The sequence below is a fragment of the Pangasianodon hypophthalmus genome, chromosome 1 (genome assembly GCF_027358585.1).
Source record: "Pangasianodon hypophthalmus isolate fPanHyp1 chromosome 1, fPanHyp1.pri, whole genome shotgun sequence".
Lineage (NCBI taxonomy): Eukaryota > Metazoa > Chordata > Actinopteri > Siluriformes > Pangasiidae > Pangasianodon > Pangasianodon hypophthalmus.
In genome coordinates this window covers 21,585,788-21,603,496 of record NC_069710.1, presented here as the reverse complement: position 1 = coordinate 21,603,496, position 17,709 = coordinate 21,585,788, and the positions used below count along the sequence as shown (strand labels likewise).

Sequence of the window (17,709 nt, the reverse complement as noted above, 5' to 3'; positions counted from 1 at the left end):
TAGCTCAGAGGTTAAGTCCCAGAAGGTTGTGACTGATCAGAAGGTTGTGAATTCAAATCCCAGCATCACCAAAGCTTCCACTGTTGGGCCCTTAAGCAAAGCCCTTAACCCTCAACTGCTCAGTTGTATTCTGTCTCAGTTGTTAGTCATGTTGGATAAAAGCGTCAGCCAAATGAGGAAAATGAAAACAGTTCATACTTTAGGAAAATGTGAAGTGAACTATTTTATTTCATTTTTGTCATGAGGACTACACACCACACCCAAAAGCAAAACCTATGCTTTGCTTTTCCTCGTTTGTTTGCTGGGCTACATGTTGCTCATGATTCAAGTTGAAATTTGAGACTTTGGGGGTAGGATAAGAAACATGTTCCCACTGCTACAAGTGGTCATTTTCAATCAATCCCCTTTCTAAAATTCCAGTTAGTGACGGTGATGAAAGTAAACACATTCATTCACACACCATTCAGTTCCGGTCCACTAATTTGATTGGATGAGCAGTGTTCTAAGAATGCTTAGATTTAGTATAACTGCACTGGGACATTTCACTGTTTGTATCACTCTGCTCATCTGTGTTCGCCACGTAAAATTCCAGTTAGTCCCAATGAAACCATTACTACAGTAGCTTTAGCGATATCATCAGTGGACATGGCAAACGATACATTTTTTCATGAATACAACTTCTGACTTAAAATATAAAAGCTTGTCAGATGAATATGAAAAGGAAGAAGGGAAGCCAATTTTACTGGAAGCACCATTAACATGAATGTGCATGTCAGTGTGAGCTAGCTAGCCAGCTAGATGATGGGCTATCAGTGAGTGTCATTTCTTGAGTGTCATATTATGTCTGAAATGTCAGTTACTCAATATTAATTTCTTTTTTTTTTATAAAACTTGTATAAAAGCAATATCTCACTTGCAATAGTGCAATAGTTTCCATAGTTTAAACTCCATACAGAGGTGTAGCTACAGGCAGGTGAGGCAGGCAACGGCTTGGGGCCACAAGTTTTGAGAGGGCCCCCTGAAGGCTGACGCTACTTAAAGTCCATGAAAATGTCAACACCCATACTGCAGAACTGTGTACAACACTATATCAGGAACCACATCTCACTAACATAAGAACCTGCACAAGTTTATTTTGAATTGTTGCACCTTTCAAAATGAAGAAATGTACAAGTCTGGAAGCCAGAAAAGAATGAGAAAACAAGAAGAAGAGGAAAAGAGGAAGCAGAACTGTGATAACTGGTGGAGATAATGTAATCATGATATAATTAAGCATGACAACTATAGGCTAAGCCATTAAATAATGTAACGCTAGCCTAACATCATTGTCGAGCAAGCAGCTAGCTAGGAGTTGGCTTTCGGTTTAGAGCACATAGTTTAGCTAGCTTTCCTAGTAGAATTCATCATTTTGATCTTTTAAAGTATATAAAGAGTTTATATTTGGAGAAGTGGTGTTCCAAGAGTACTGATATTTAGCATAACATCACTAGAAGTATGTTTGTATCACTCTGCTTGTCTGTGTTTACTACAGAAAATTCCAGTTCTAGCAAAAGTTTGTTACACTGAAACCGTTACTAAACTTCCTACAGGCTGTCAATCAGTCTGTGCATTGCATGGCAACACGCAACGCTCTATCCAGCTGTGGCTTCTTTGGGAACTATTTTCACTGCTGGAGCAAAAATAAACAAAATATGTGGCCATATTGTGTCTGAAATGTCAGTTACACAGATGTGTAAAAACAGAAATGTCAGTTAATTTTAATTTCTTGTTTGTAGAACTGGTGTATAAAAGCAATATCACACTCGCAATCATGCTGTTGTACTAACATCAGTACAGCTGTGATTATCTGCAGCCTTGTGCCTACGGCCGAATCAACAGCAGTCTTGCTTGTGTAATATTGCTTAAATAAATGCAAACACTTTACCAGAGGTGTTCTCTGGTAGCCTACAAGATGAAACAATGCTTTATGTAATTGATAAACTTAATCTAGCGCTACATCTAGCATGCATAATAAAATACTAACACTTTCAGAAAGTTATCCTTTACCTGGCTCATTGTATTGATTCTTTACAATGGCATCTGGGTAATATAATGGCAATAAAGAGGAAAAGTTTACTAGGAGGGCCCAATGCATTTTCCTGCCTGGGGCCCCCATTTTCCCTAGAATCACCCCTGTCAGCATGGGATTACCTTTTAAATAATTAAAATGCAGAATGCATGTCAGAAGCGATGGATCATCTGAGAGGGGCTCCCCAAGCTGCAGGACCTAACAGCTCTTAATCACTCTTAATCTGCAAATTGCTACTGCATCCTAAAAACCAAAGTTGATTGATAGAATGTTTGTGTGCATCTTTAGTATAGTGACTCACTCATTTTTTTTATCTTCAATGACAATAAAAGAAAAGCAAAGCAAAGAACAAGAAAGTTCTTCATTTATAAGCTTTAGTCATTAGTGGTCAGCATTCTCTGCACACTGCTCTCATTGCCCGGGTAATTGTGAATCTACATTCCCTTTAAATGTTTTTTCTACCACAGTCTGCATATCTTTTAAAGGTCAAATCCATGTATAGCATAATTAATGGTGATATTCTGAGGAGTGAGACATTAATGACAGTCATAACATTTCTCTGTGGTGTATTAATTATAACACAACATACCATGTGACCTTCAATTATTTAAAGAGGAAATACTAATTTATCTGGAAGGTGAGAATTCTTCATGAGGGCTATGCCTCTGTGTATAAAAGGATAGAAAAGAGGGATGAGAAGAGAAACAGAGGAAATTCACCTGCGATTTAACTCTGAAGACTAATATTAGATAAAGATGTAAGTGGATGGTGTGCTGTCTCTGCAGTGTTCTTCAATAAGGAAGGGTGTAAGTAGCTGAAGATGATCTCCTTTAATTTGTGTGTGTGTGTGTGTGTGTGTGTGTGTGTGTTGTGGCAGGTTGACTGTATTGGTTTTAGCAGCATTGATCATGGTCTCAGTTGAATCGGACCCCTCGAGCACAGAAGAATGGAAATCTCTGAGCAATCCAAAAAGCAGAATGCTGGTGAGCTGAACACCTTCTGATCTCTAATACTCTCTATGTCCCTTATGATCTCTAATATTCTCTATGTCCCTTATGATCTCTAATATTATCTGTGTTCCTTATGATCTCTAATACTCTCTCTGTGTTCCTTATGATCTCTAATACTCTCTGTGTTCCTTGTCATCTCTAATACTCTCTACGTTCCTTATAATCTCTAATACTCACTATGTTCCTTATAATCTCTAATACTCTCTCTGTGTTCCTTATGATCTCTAATACTCTCTCTGTGTTCCTTATGATCTCTAATACTCTCTCTGTGTTCCTTATGATCTCTAATACTCTCTCTGTGTTCCTTATGATCTCTAATACTCTCTCTGTGTTCCTTATGATCTCTAATACTCTCTCTGTGTTCCTTATGATCTCTAATACTCTCTCTGTGTTCCTTATAATCTCTAATACTCTCTCTGTGTTCCTTATGATCTCTAATACTCTCTCTGTGTTCCTTATGATCTCTAATACTCTCTCTGTGTTCCTTATAATCTCTAATACTCTCTCTGTGTTCCTTATAATCTCTAATACTCTCTCTGTGTTCCTTATGATCTCTAATACTCTCTATGTTCCTTATCTATAGTCACTGTTTGTAGGTCTTTTTGGATAAAAGTCTTAAAATGTAAAAAGTCAAATAAAAATGTAAAAGTAAATGTCAAAGCCATTTCTGGTTTTGACAATAGCCTGTCAGTCATACATTTTGCAGAAAAAGTTTTCTTACTGTACTCCACCCTCTGTTGCTTGTTTCTGCTGCTATTTTTACTTTGATATTTACTTTACTGTTTAGGAAGTTCATCACTGTTTCATTAATGTGTCATAAATTACATGTGTTTAATTGCATTATTATTATTACTATCTTACCAATTATTATTATTATTATTATTAGTAGTAGTAGTAGTAGTAGTAGTAGTAGTATTGTTGTTATTATTATTATTATTATTATTATTATTTGTTCCCAGTTTTTCCAGATTCTACAGTCGTATCTTGATGGTCGAGAAGGTCAAGCTGAAGGCAGAAAAATACATATGGTGGAAGATGGGGACAGCAACCTGGCAAATACTGCACTGGACAAATACAGCAACTTTCTCTACAATAGCATTTTTGATGCTGAATAACAGTACATCAAATGTCATATTATTATATCTGTAATTACCAGATATATTAAATATTATCCTGTGTTGTTTCATTTAGTTAAAGAATAGACACCTTATAAATCATATAGCCACTTAAATACCAGTGTCATAATTATTTCCAATGTATTCACATAGCTGTAAATTTCTTACATATTACAGTTATAATTAAAGAGGGTTAGATGTCTCTTTCTTTTCAACAAGTTTAGCATTGTTATAATAACAAATTCCAATTCACTGAGAATTTTTAATAGATCCATTAAAGGAAATAAATATATTTAATGTAGTTATATTTATTCGTTTAATTAATTTGAAATGATCTCAGATATAAAGAGCCAGTCTCTGGATGTTTAAATAAACCTTCTATGGCTTTATGGCATGATTAAATTTTGAATGAATGTGACTGCGCAGATTGTGACAGTAGTGATCAGCTCGAATGCACCTGTGCTGCTAACCGCGTCCTGCACTTTGATCGCGCTGCTGTTATTCTGCGTCCATTAGAGTTAAAGTTATGGAGGAACTCACAGGAGCACAGCTTATTGCTGAAGCACTAAAGGCTCAGGTTAGTGTAATAATCCTGAAATTACTTTATACTGAATCCTGCAAAGCTCCAGAACCTTTAAAACCTTTAGCTAGTTAAATGAAGCAATGTGTGGTTGTTTCTCAGTAACAGAACGCCTGACAACAAAGAACACGCTTTTAAAGGTGCAATAGTCAATATTTTTCATTTCTTACTAGTACAAATAATGCGGTAAATCATATAGAAATGATTAAATGATGGCGCCCCTTCGCATCCTCTTAAATCATTATGAGAAGTTGCATGTATAAAGAGTTCTAACTTTCAAGCAGTGAACGTCCAAGTGCGCATGAAAGTGACGTCATGACAGTCCTGGCTAATGCTAACTCTAGTTAGTATGCTAAATCCCGGAAGTTTTGGGGGGCGGAGATTTGTGTACATTGGTGGAAATGGGGGTGGACTCAATGAGCACTCACTAACTAACTAACTAACTAAATAATTCAAATCTTATTCACTCATTTAACTGTTAGAGACCTATTTTTCACATATCTTACCTAATGCACCTTTAAACATTCTGTGTTAATTCAGTGTCCATTAAGCTACATGTTTTGTTAGACTGTAACATCAGCTAACAAATGCTAGCAGGTGGGCGTCACCTTTTCATAGGTTCAGGTTGACTTCAGTGCAGTGCCTGAGCTGACTTAGTGAAAAACTACCTAGTTAACAGGATTCAGTTTGACTAGCCAAGTTCATTATACATTGTTTTAAGTGAGCATTAGGGCTGCACAGTGTATCAAAATGATCAAAATATCGCAAATGTAAATATTGCGATATGTATATCACAAGGGCTTGTGATATGACTAAATGATTTTAATACTTCAGTATTATGAAGTATTTATTATGAAAAATCATAGTGACACAGATAGCAGAGAATGATTTCCTTTCCTCAAAAGAACATGAAACATGTATGTTGGTTGTCAAGTGAGCAACTTTATTTCTCTTAAGCAACAAGTAGACCAAAGTCACATATTCCATTAAATCTGCTAAACACAGAAGAGGAGAGAAAATGTGAGAATGAAAGATATGGTATAAAGTATGACAAGAGAAAGTACAATGATAAATACAAGTTTAACAAATAAACTACCTGCAATAAAAAAAAAAGTGATGCAAACTTTGACTGGCAACACATAGCTGCTCAGTCCAGTAGTGTTTTTACCCTCAGAGCCCCAGACTACACATATAAAACCCGTGTTTGTGTGGAAGTAAATTGCTGTTTCAAAAATAAATGCCCGACATCCTGTAGCCAATGGTCTATGATAATAAAGCAAACATTATTCATTCATGCATCTTCAGTAAGCTCTTTAGCCGGGTCAGGATCACACTGGATCTGGAGGTTGCCCTGGGATCACTGGGTGCGTGAGGTGGGAATTCACCCTGGATGGGACACCTGTCCATCACAGAGCACCTTGCACACACTCAGTTACAACTAGGGGCGATTTAGTCGGCAATCCACCTACCAGCATGTTTTTGGGAGGAGAGAGAAAACCAGAGAACCAGGATCAAACCAGGGACCCTACCATGCCACCCATAACATTAGCTATTGTAGTATGCCCAAAAATCAGTCGTAAAGCTGCTTGACATCTTTTTCTTTTCAACATCTGGTTCATAGACATCTGATTTCTATCAGACATAGTCACCAGATTATCTCTAAACGTTAAACTCTGCATGTTAATACTACTATATAGTAGGCTTGTAATGTAAATGCTATGATTATAACATAGGAAAAGATAATTGCTTCATCAACAACTTTAACCAAAGTTAATAAGATAAAGTTAGTTTATCATTAAATCCATCACAAATCCATTTGTGTTCAGACTTAAACTATCCCACATTCACTTGCGCTTCTGCACAACCCGAGGCATATCATTTGCACGCCTGATGCTTGCCAGGTTATTCAAATGTGAACACCACAATCCTATCATTAGATATTCAGAATATTTTTAAATGTTATTTAGCCTTATAACTAGCCTCGGAGGCCATATGCATTCACTCAAATGAACAAGCTTCCTGTAAGGAATGCATTTGGCTACCTGAGTAGCTTGTCAGGATGGTGGTACTTCTCCAGTTGACTGGGAATTTTTACATATTTTCTGCTCTGATCCACTGACATATTGTAAGTTGACTGACACAACACAGACCATGCACATGAGCACACCTGTGGTGTTTTGTGTGACCTTGTATAAGCTTGCAGAGAGTTACTAAGAGTATGAGCATTGTGTCAATAAAGAAAAATGGGATTGCCGGTGGGGAAAATGGGCATCCCTGTAATTCAAATATGTATCATCTTTGGAATAAGCACAAACACCTGTTAACAGTTTATAGCTCACCCCTCTGTTTATCGCTTCGCAAAGACGTGACAGCTTACTGGTGCTTTTTAAATGATCCTAATCAGGTTGGATATATTCTCAGGCTCTCAGTCAATATTCACAGCACATTTCTCTATTCTGCATCAAATTATTAACCTGTGCCACCAGTAGTTTATGACCTGTTTATTAAATTTCAGCAAATAATGTAGCAGTCAAGACTGACATAATGGATATGGACATGAGTTTATTGTTCAGATCCTAAACTTTTTTCCCATCAAAAGTATGAAGCTAATGCACCTCTGCTTGTATTTCTTTTATCTTGTACATATTCTGATATGTTCTAATGCTAATCCTAACACTGCAGAATGTGGAGTACATGTTTGGCATCGTTGGGGTTCCCATCATTGAGGTTGCCATGGCAGCCCAGGCTGCTGGCATCAAGTATGTGGGCATGCGCAATGAACAAGCGGTAAGAGCACACCCCTTCACAACCAGCCAATGGAATGTGTCAAAAAACTTACACAGAGCTATGCAGCTATGAAGTAGATAACAAGTAATGGGTTTTTATGGCTACTAATCAGTATCATACAGAGTACATAATGAAATCATCACACACAACCTTAAGTGTGTTGAGTTGTTAAAAATCCAAACCAGAATTACTTAATTACTTATGTGCTTCTACTATACAACAATCTCTAGCTCTTCATTTTTTTTTTTTTGCTTTTGCACTTGCAAGTAATCAATTTAGGTTTTTAATTTGTCCATTTTAGTTATCACGTAGATCTAGAAAGATTTTTCTATCGTTCTGCCTTCAACTGTTTGTTCTCTTTGTAAGTCACTATAGATAAGAGTCTTTGCTAAATTATTGAATGTATATAGACGTAAAAAAAAATGAGGAAAAATACTTTGCAAAGATGAAATGCTATTGACAGCTTTGCTTTGATTTATATATAGAGTATATAAATCAATTCAATTTATATACAGTATATAAATTGATTTATAGATACAGTGCAAAAGTATTAGGCAACCACATTTTATATTAATACAAAAAAATTTACACATTAATTTTTTTTCAGTAAAAAAACATTTTATTTACACACATTACTTTTCCCAACAAAATAACATGTTACCTGCAAAAACAGAAGCAAGTGTGACAGTCAACATCTCCAGAAGAATTGTGGCAGATTCTCCAAGATGTTGAGAAAAACATACTCTTTAATTTACTCAACAAAAAAAAAACTGCACACAATGTACCTGAGCCTACTTTTTTTTAATAGACAAAGGATTGTCATGCCAAATATTGACTTTTTTGGTTTAATGCTGTTTACTGCTCTTTATAGAATTTTTTTTCATGTATAAAATGTTTAATTTCATCATTTTGAAGGCATCTTAGTTTTACAGCATTTCTTACATACACCTGCCTAAGAATTTGCACAGTACTGTATACTTCAGTATATATTTCATTTAATACACATCTCTGTTTTCAACAGGCCTGTTATGCTGCTTCTGCAATTGGATATTTAACAGGACAGTATGTGTTTCCCTTAATTGATTTCTCATTTACTATCAGGCCGTTTGCTTTTTGTGCATAAATGTTCATTATTGCTCTTTGCAACCCTGTTACAGTCCAGCAGTGTGTCTAGTGGTGTCTGGACCTGGGCTCATCCATGCACTTGGTGGAATGGCCAATGCTAACATGAACTGCTGGTAATGAGTTTGAATACTCATTGAGTGTGTGATTCCTTGTACTATACAAAGCTGAACTATTTTTTTTTCTTTAATTCCAGGCCTGTTGTAGTCATTGGAGGATCCTCAGATCAGAATCAGGAGACAACTGGAGCATTTCAAGAATTTCCGCAGGTGGTTTTGCATTTTGTTTTTGGGTTGTCCATCTGTCCTTCCATCCCTCCATGCCTCTGTACGAGATTCTCATTAGCACGATGGTTGTAGGATTTATATGAAATTATCAATGTAATCAGCAAATGAACTGATTAGATTTTGGAATTGATCCAAACACGGTCAAGGTTACAGCGAGGTCAAATGACTGAAATAGTCTTTCTTCAATAGCTTCCTTCCTGTTTGAAGTGTATTTCTTGCATACAAATTAGTAATAAGAAGGACTAGACTTGTTGGTGGCTAGGCATCCCCACTGATGCAGTTGTTGGCGGGTTCTGCTTGTTTTGTATATTGCACACATTTTTTTTTAACCCTACATCAAATGTAGACATCAACCTGACTTTTTGTCCACTTTTCTCAAACAGGTAGAAGCCTGCCGCCTTTACAGCAAGTTTTCAGCCCGACCAGGCAGCCTGGTTATGATACCAGCTGTAGTTGAAAAGGTAAAGTTAGATTATATCTTTTTCTTTTGTGCCTGTGGTTTCTGATCCTGTTTCTTTATATTTTCTTGCTCTGTTTTTTCACCAGGCAGTAAGGAGCAGTATTTACGGTCGTCCAGGAGCATGCTACATAGACATCCCTGGTGACATGGTGAATGCAAGAGTGGAGCGGAAAACCGTCAGGTGATTCCAGAGTCTTTTGTGTGATTTGCTTTTCAGCTACATATTTCTGACTCATTGTTGAGTCTTTCTGATATCTGAGTTCACGCATGTGATTGAAAATAAGGGTGGTACAGTGGCACAGTGGGTAGTATTACCATGTCACAGTTAAAGGGTCTCCTGTTCGATCCTGAGCTCAGGTTACTGTCTGTGTGGAGTTTCTTATGAGTTTGGGTTTCCTTCAGGTTCTCTGGTCTCCTCCCACTTCCCAAAACATGCCAGTAGGTGAATTGGCTATGCTGAATTGCCCTAGGGTTTGAATGGGTGTATGAATGTGTGTGTGCATGGTGCATGGCATCCTGTCCAGGTCTATTGCTGCCTCCAGATCCACAGTGACGCTAACCAGGATAAAGGAGTTACTTAACTTTGCACTGAGGTCTTTCAGGCAGGTTGTCTGACTTCAGCTCCTGTGGCTGTGTAACTGCAGGTTTCCGTCCTGTTGTCCTCCTCCTCCAGTGAGCCTGGCCAGCAATCATGAGCTCTCCAAAGCTGTCACGGTGCTCAAACAGGCTCAGAGACCACTGCTCATCATTGGCAAAGGTGACACTAAAACAATATGTTTCCTTTCTTTATTCTAAAGTGCATTATGCCTGGTGCAGTTGTAGGTGTGTGAGTAGTGCATTACTTTATATACACATGTGAATTGTGTGTTGCCGGATGTAGGCGCGGCATACGGCCGGGCGGAGAATGAAATTAAAGAGCTGGTGGAGCTAAGTGGGTTGCCCTTCCTGCCTACTCCAATGGGAAAAGGAGTACTTCCTGATGACCATCCCAACTGTGTGGCTGCTGCCCGCTCAAGGTGTGTGCATGTGTGGTCCACTCCCACATTAAACTGAATACATTTGACACGAATGCTAAATATTTAGATCTGTGTTTGATTAGCGGTTCTTAATAATCAATGTAAATCCTGAAAAAAAAGCTGTATCTGTGTTCCAGAGCTCTGCTGCAGGCAGATGTGGTAGTGCTGCTGGGTGCCAGACTAAACTGGATCCTGCACTTTGGCTTTCCTCCCAGATTTAGCCCTGATGTGAAACTTATTCAGGTAGGTTAAGCATAGAGTACAAATAGACCTTTTTGGACAAACAAACCTCTGCAGCAATCCAGTTGTCTGCAGAAGAGTTGTCTCCTGTTGTCTGTCATAGTAATATTGAAACAATCAAGGTTATAGATCAGATTCAGCTCTCTAAACCAGACAATTTTGTGTGATATTCATATAGCCACCTTTATCTTTAATTTTCTCAATCTATCCCAATATATTCAGTGAGATATTTAGTCTAGTTTAAAGAAATTCTCACATCTACAGCTGTTGAATTGCCCCAATGCAAGCTGACTGCCTGTGCCTACCTCTAACTGTGTCTTGCTGGCTTGGATGATTAAAAGGAGTACATGATTTTGTTGTGTTGGGCTATAATATTCTGAAGCATTTATAACTGCATAAGATGTATGCTCTTTCTTTCTCTAGGTGGATATATGTGCAGAGGAGCTGAGTAACAATGTGAGAGCTACAGCAGCACTACTGGGAGATGTCAGGGCTGTAGTCGGCCAGGTATCCACAGCACAGCATGTTGCATGTTGTTACTTATATTAGTGTATTACTTTATACATTACAGATAAACCTCACAGTAAACTTTGTCAGATGCAAGGTCACATTTCTTTCTTTAAAGGTAGTTTCTGAAAGGGCATCCAAAAGAGTATAAAAGGGGTTGCAGGCAGTTATAAAGGCAAAATGTGGGCCGATAAGTTATTAGAAAATATTCATATCACAGACAGGACCTTAGGTACTGTACATCTAGAAGATTGCAAACACTCTGACTCATTTCATCTTGACTTCAGTGTTAATATCGTGCCATACACTATTTAAACATTCACATAATATTGATAATGATCATTAATCTACAAAGCTACATTGTCAGTCCTAACACACTAATCTTGTTGTTATAAACTACTATTTCTTTGTCTTTATTTTGCAAAAAATGTTATACATTTAGGGCAAAATAAAGACAAAGAAATAGTAGTTTATAACAACAAGATTAGTGTTGAAGCCTTACTTTTAATTAGCAATTTTTCCTGAATTCAAATCCAGCTTGTGGAAATCTTGAGATCAAACACATGGACGTATCCAGCAGACACAGAGTGGTGGACAAACCTGAAAGAAAAAATGGCTTCCAATGCTCAGATATCAAAGGTAAGGGCCTGACTTAATAAAAAAAAAATTGGTCATGGATCAAATTGATGCATATAATTTTGCTCAGTGCTAATTTAATTTCTGTGTTTTACCTCTGCACTCAAAATAAATGGACCTTCTTTCATATGCAGGCACTTTCTCTCCAAAACACTCTGCCCATGAACTACTACACAGCATTCCACCACATCGCTGAACTCCTACCCAAAGACTGTATCATTGTCAGCGAAGGAGCCAACACCATGGACATTGGCCGCACCATGCTGCTCAACTACTTCCCCAGATGCAGGTCTTTCACATATCCTATTTTCGCCCCAGTCTGGTCTGGCCAGTTCCCACCCACTAGCTAATTCACCTATAATCACGTGGCAGCTACCAAAAGGGGAGGGTGGGGCAGACACGTGCTTCCTCCAAGAGGCATGAAGCCAACCTCTGCATTTTTTCAAACTGCACCTCATGCAGCATCACAGGGCAGGGTATCACTCGGAAGAAAGCACTAACTGCCCTCTTCTGCATACAGTAGTTCACAGATGCCGATTGCATATTGTCGTTCTGACTGACAGGGAAGAAAGAGTATGATAAAGTTTGTAATTTCTACTTATTCCACTTACAGCTGAGACTCCCTGATGATCCATGAATTGACATCATAGACCTTAAAATGTGAAAACAATACAGTAAAGTTTGTGAGCTTGTGAGCTCTTCTGCAGGCTGGATGCGGGGACATTCGGTACCATGGGAGTGGGACCTGGTTTTGCCATTGCAGCAGCAGTACTGGAGCAGGCCCAGCACACAGGCAGAAGAGTGGTGTGTGTGGAGGGAGACAGTGCGTTTGGCTTCTCGGGCATGGAGGTAGAGACCATGTGCAGGTAAAGCTCATGCTTTTAACCACTCAGTGGCCAGGGTTATAGTTGTGACTGCACATGCATGTGTGGTGGACACAGCAGGAATACAAGCGACATTGTTTACATACTGGCATGTGTACCTTAGGTACTGTACATCTGGAGGATTAAAAGCGACATCCACTTGCACGGAAAAGTCAAAATGTCCTGGTCTGACTGGTTTCCATGTCAAATTCTAAAAACTTTAATAGATTTCATGATATTCTGGGACATATATTTGTACCATTTAAAACTTTCCACCCTTGATGTGATTGTTGTCTCAAAATCGAAAACTGTGACAGTACATTCAAAAAAATTCACTAAACTAGAAGATCTAGAAGAATGGTACTCAACACAGACATTTTGGTATGTTTAAAGGCTACATGAGAGTTTTTTTAATTAACTCTCACCATAATGGGGAAATCCATTAGTGTTAATAATCAAAAAACTGTCTAGAATAGTACATAAGCATGCTCTAATTTGTTCAGTCAGATGCAGACATCGCTTGGCTGTCTGCATCCGACATCTGACATTATTATTATTATTATTATTATTATTATTATTATTATAAATTTGTGCATCAAAGATTCTATATTTGAAATGATTCAAATGTAGTTGTTATGTAGACATGGTACAAGATCTATGGCCTGTTTCTGTTCCAATAAAAGTAAGAGAGCCTGATTCTATTTCATTCTGTTTTATTCTGTTCTAATGTGTGTAATTTTACTACTACTACTAAGTGTAAAATTGTATGTCTTTTAACAGGTATAAGCTGCCAGTCATCATCATTGTCATCAATAACAATGGCATATATAGTGGTGTAAATACAGAGACATGGAGGGAAATGGAGAAGATGGGAGACATGACCACTATGTGAGTCCTATATCTCGTCACTGACACCCTGATGGTCTAGTAGCCAAACTACTGATGAGTAGGCATGGGGTCAGTACAGTGGGGTCCAAAAGTCTGAGACCACATTGAAAATCCTGGATTTTTTGTTCCTTTAAAATAAACAGAAGGTTTTAGAATCTTGAATATTTAATATTCAAGATTCTGCACTATTTCAAGGTCCCTAAAGCACCTAGCACATCTCCAAGGAATCATTACCTTACAGACAAGTGATGAATTCTAGTTTGTACAACTGCTAGATTGGTAACAAATAGACCATTTCAAACACAAGTTCATACAAAAGACAATCAGTATTTATATGACAGTTTTAAACATAAGAGCATAAATAATAATGCAAGGTAAGAGCAGAGACAGAAAGGTGTAGATATTGCCTGAGAGGAAAGTCTGTAGACTTTGTGGTAGGAATAAAGACACTAGGCTTTTCAGACTGCAGGGGGAATCTCATTTCACTCATGAGAAGTAATGACACTGAAGCAGAGAGATCTTGTGCTACGACCATCTTTAGAACTCAGAGAGCCAAATGCCAAATGCCCTGAAGCTGAAGATTGAGTTGGCATGAGCCCTTTGATACCTGAAATGCCAAGATAAGACAAGAAAAGAATTTGCTTCTTGCTGCAACAACAACCCAATGCTGTGACATCAGTAGGGATATTATGTGAGAGAACTTGTGGAGGTTATAAACTAGTTAAGCAGCAGCATTCTGTATATTCTGTACAGGAGTTTTGCATATGAATGAAGACCATCGAGAAGAGAGTTGCAGTAATCAAGTCTAGAAATGACTTGTACAAGAAGTTGAGAAGATTCTGTGGTCATATTCTTCTGATGTTATGAAGAAGTAATATGAAGAAATATCTGGTGGTTGATGCAGTGTTGATGCTGAAGTTAAAATCACATCAAGTTTCTTAGCTGTGTGGTGTTTGACAATGTCAGTGGTGATTTAAGTCCAGCAGAGGGGAGGTATATAAATTCAGGCTTGTCAAGGTTTCAGATGACAAGTCTTCATCCAGACTGAGTTCAAATCCCAGAACTACCAAGCTGCCTCTCTTGTATCCTCCTCTGTTGTATTCTGTCTCAATTGTAAGTCGCTTTGGTTAAAAGCTACAGCTAAATGAGATAGATGTAAATGTAGTAATTTAGACCAGGAACTGACCATTTAGACACTCCACTAGTAACGACATGAGGAATTGATTGACATCCCCATGTCAGCAATAGTGGAATTGAGGATCTGATGATTCACAGTGTCAAAGACAGTAGACAGGTCTATGAAGATGAGATCAGAAGACTTAGAGTGTTGTCTGGCATTGTGACTGCTAGGAAGGCAGCCTCTGTAGAATTCATGGCCTTGTAACCAGACTGGATAGCATCCAGTAGGTCATTTAATTGAAGATATGAAGACAGCTGTCTGTCACATTCCAGTGTCTTAGATAGGAATGGAAGGAGGGAAACAGTTCTGTTATAGGGATCAAGTGTGGGCTTCCTGCGGAGAGGTGTAACTCAAGCAGACTTGAAGGGTGAAAGAGCTATACTGCTTGATAGAGATGCATTGGTGCTAACACTCTTAGAAGGTGCAGTTTTGTAATGGGTGATGTCTTCAGGCAAATACAACAGCATTTTCTCATTTATACTCGTACATTTCCCACCAGTACAAATAAGTGTTCATATGTTTTGCAGTGTCACTTCTGGTTTATCACTGCTTGTTGTGGGATGCTATAGGCCAGACCACCACACTTACTTGTGTCCCACTAGGTGTTAATGAGAAATGTCATGCATTTGTGTGTATTTCAGAGCTCCTCCTGTGACACTCCTGCCTGAGGCACGTTATGAGCAGGTAATGTGTGCGTTCGGGGGCCGCGGCTATCTGGTCAGGACAGTAGAGGAACTGTGCACTGCCCTACAGCAGAGCTTGAGTGAGACAGCCACACCAAGCCTAATTAATGTGCTCATAGAACCGACCTCGGACCGAAAGCAACAGGTAGCCCTCTATGCTTCTCTAGCACCTGTGAAAAAAACCCATATTTAACAAGGTGAAATAATCTTAAAAGCACTAAAATAGCCTAAACAGCCTAAATGTGAGAATGTCACCTTATGTTATTCCATGTGTCAATTATGGTAGAATTAAAGGTTGTGTGTCATAGTGACTGTGGACCAACACTGGCTTCACAGCACAGTATGAGGTATTTGCCACCATGTTAAACTTGGATAGATTTTCTCTATCTTACTTTTGAGGTATATGACTGGCTAGAGTTTCATATTATTATTGTCAGATTACTGTCAGATAGGTTGGACCAGATTTGGTGTACACCACCACTTACTGTACAGGTGTGTGCATATCAACAGTGGGGAGTCAGTAAGACAAATAATATATTGAGTGTATTGGTACTCAGGAATTAAGTCTGAGTGTACTGCTGCATATTGCACTTGTAAAGATTGATTGCAAATCTGTTCCTTTCTTGGTTTGTTCTCATTGTATCCCATAACTCACTTTTGTGTGTTGTCTGTCTGTTTAGGAGTTCCCCTGGCTGACTCGCTCCAATCTGTAAGAGAGTAAGAAGAGGAGTTAAGCTGGAATCTCGTTCCCTCTTTGCTATGATGGACAGTAGCCAGCTCTCTCCTTACTAACTGACTCACCCAGTGCCTTGCTGTGATCTTTAATGATAATGAAAAGCACAAAATGTATTGTAATGGGACGTGGCAGTGGCACATGCTGATTCAGCAGTACTCTTCTAAATGTAGACAACAGAACTACCCAATCCTGCATGTTATGTATTTCCATTAATTACCAGATGTTTTCTAATTAGTGACATTTTTTTAATATGAGGCTCATTTTTCAGCAACAGGCCTGACCTGTGGTTAACCTGTGATTATTGAATTATTCATCAGTTATCTCTGTATGTAATATAGAATAGCCACAATTCTTGGCCAGCTAACATTAGTTTTAAAATGGGAAAGTCCAGACTAAGCACTTCTTATATGGATTTATATTTTCCCCATACCAAATTCATCCCATGAAGGACTTGTGAATCAGCTGATGAGTTGAGAGAATGAGTGTGTTAAATCTGGCCAAATGCTAAACTTTCCGTTTTAAAGGAACAGTGGTAAATTACACAGACGTATTCTCACAACTGAAATTTTGTTTCTTAAACATTTAGAAATATACATTTGTACAAATTACAGGAGTTCAACCCTACTTTACTTGTCTTTACAAAAATAGAAATAAGACAGTGCTGCAAGGTGTAAGAACTGCAGCACTTGTGCCATTAATGGAATATGTGTACTGTAAGTGTATGTGAAAGTGTCGGAAGTGGTTTGATGTCCAAGGTAAAATGACTGGAAAGGGCTCTGGTTAAGCTCAGTTCAGATTCCAGTTAATTAAAGCCTTCCTGTCCTCTGCTTCTCCTGTATGTCAAAGACCATTACCTCACTGCTTTAGCTCAGCAATAAAGCTAGGCGAGACTCTCAATCCTGCAAACAGCTCTCAGGAGGCCAAGACACACATCAATGACCAAGTTTTTAGTAGAGTAATTTACTGAACTGTTTTTACAGTTGTAATTATGGATGTCTGTCTTGATATGTACTTTAAATTTTACCTCTTTATTCCATGGTTGCAGTCTCTGCCATTCAAATGACGTTGAATAATACTGATGTACAGTTTCCTATAATCTATATGAGGTGAACACAAGTGCAGGTGGTTCTAATGTCACTGTGTGCTCTTTGGGATGTGTTGTAAATTAAATGTGATTATTAAAATGCACTGCCTGTATTTTTTTGAGCTGATGGATTGGCACCTGTAGTGAATTGCATTAAGCATGTTTCATCTCCACTGCAAGGCTTAAGTGGCCCTCTGCTTAATTGCCATGTCATTATTTCTGAGGGGAAGGAAAGGCCAGTATGTTTCTACCACACTGATTGATACAGTCTAAAGGATGTCTAAGAGACAGGATGCTTTGTTAACCTTTTCTGAATGCTGCTATTCATAAAAAGAAAAAAATCTTCATAGGTTGTGAGTTGTCATATTTTCTATAAAGACGGATACATAAAGGTGTGGTTATAGATAAAGGTGTAATTTTATACATACACACACACACACACACACA

The 17,709-nt window shown here is 38.2% G+C and overlaps 2 protein-coding genes across 2 annotated transcripts; both read left to right on the top strand.

Annotated features, from left to right (window-relative positions):
- Positions 1–2,697: 2,697 nt before the first annotated feature.
- LOC117598413 (uncharacterized) lies at positions 2,698–4,507 on the top strand. Its single transcript, XM_034308803.2, has 3 exons — positions 2,698–2,825; positions 2,946–3,051; positions 4,038–4,507. Coding segments are annotated over exons 1-3 (264 nt in total). The 5' UTR covers positions 2,698–2,823; the 3' UTR covers positions 4,194–4,507.
- Positions 4,508–4,626: 119 nt separating this feature from the next.
- On the top strand, positions 4,627–17,389 carry hacl1 (2-hydroxyacyl-CoA lyase 1). The gene is made up of 17 exons (XM_026940151.3): positions 4,627–4,770; positions 7,456–7,560; positions 8,582–8,622; positions 8,718–8,798; positions 8,879–8,951; positions 9,353–9,430; positions 9,516–9,610; positions 10,074–10,186; positions 10,310–10,445; positions 10,583–10,688; positions 11,109–11,192; positions 11,730–11,831; positions 11,963–12,117; positions 12,536–12,694; positions 13,472–13,579; positions 15,401–15,587; positions 16,123–17,389. Exons 1-17 carry the CDS (start codon positions 4,720–4,722, stop codon positions 16,153–16,155), a joined length of 1,707 nt encoding a protein of 568 aa, XP_026795952.3. The 5' UTR covers positions 4,627–4,719; the 3' UTR covers positions 16,156–17,389.
- Positions 17,390–17,709: the final 320 nt, after the last annotated feature.

Excerpts from the sequence above, each read along its gene's own strand:
- hacl1 (XM_026940151.3), top strand. The coding sequence starts at position 4,720 with ATGGAGGAACTCACAGGAGCACAGCTTATTGCTGAAGCACTAAAGGCT. Across the intron at positions 4,771-7,455 it reads CTGAAGCACTAAAGGCTCAG|AATGTGGAGTACATGTTTGG; the intron begins GTTAGTGTAATA and ends CTAACACTGCAG. Across the intron at positions 11,193-11,729 it reads TCAGGGCTGTAGTCGGCCAG|CTTGTGGAAATCTTGAGATC; the intron begins GTATCCACAGCA and ends ATTCAAATCCAG.
- LOC117598413 (XM_034308803.2), top strand. Across the intron at positions 3,052-4,037 it reads ATCCAAAAAGCAGAATGCTG|TTTTTCCAGATTCTACAGTC; the intron begins GTGAGCTGAACA and ends ATTTGTTCCCAG.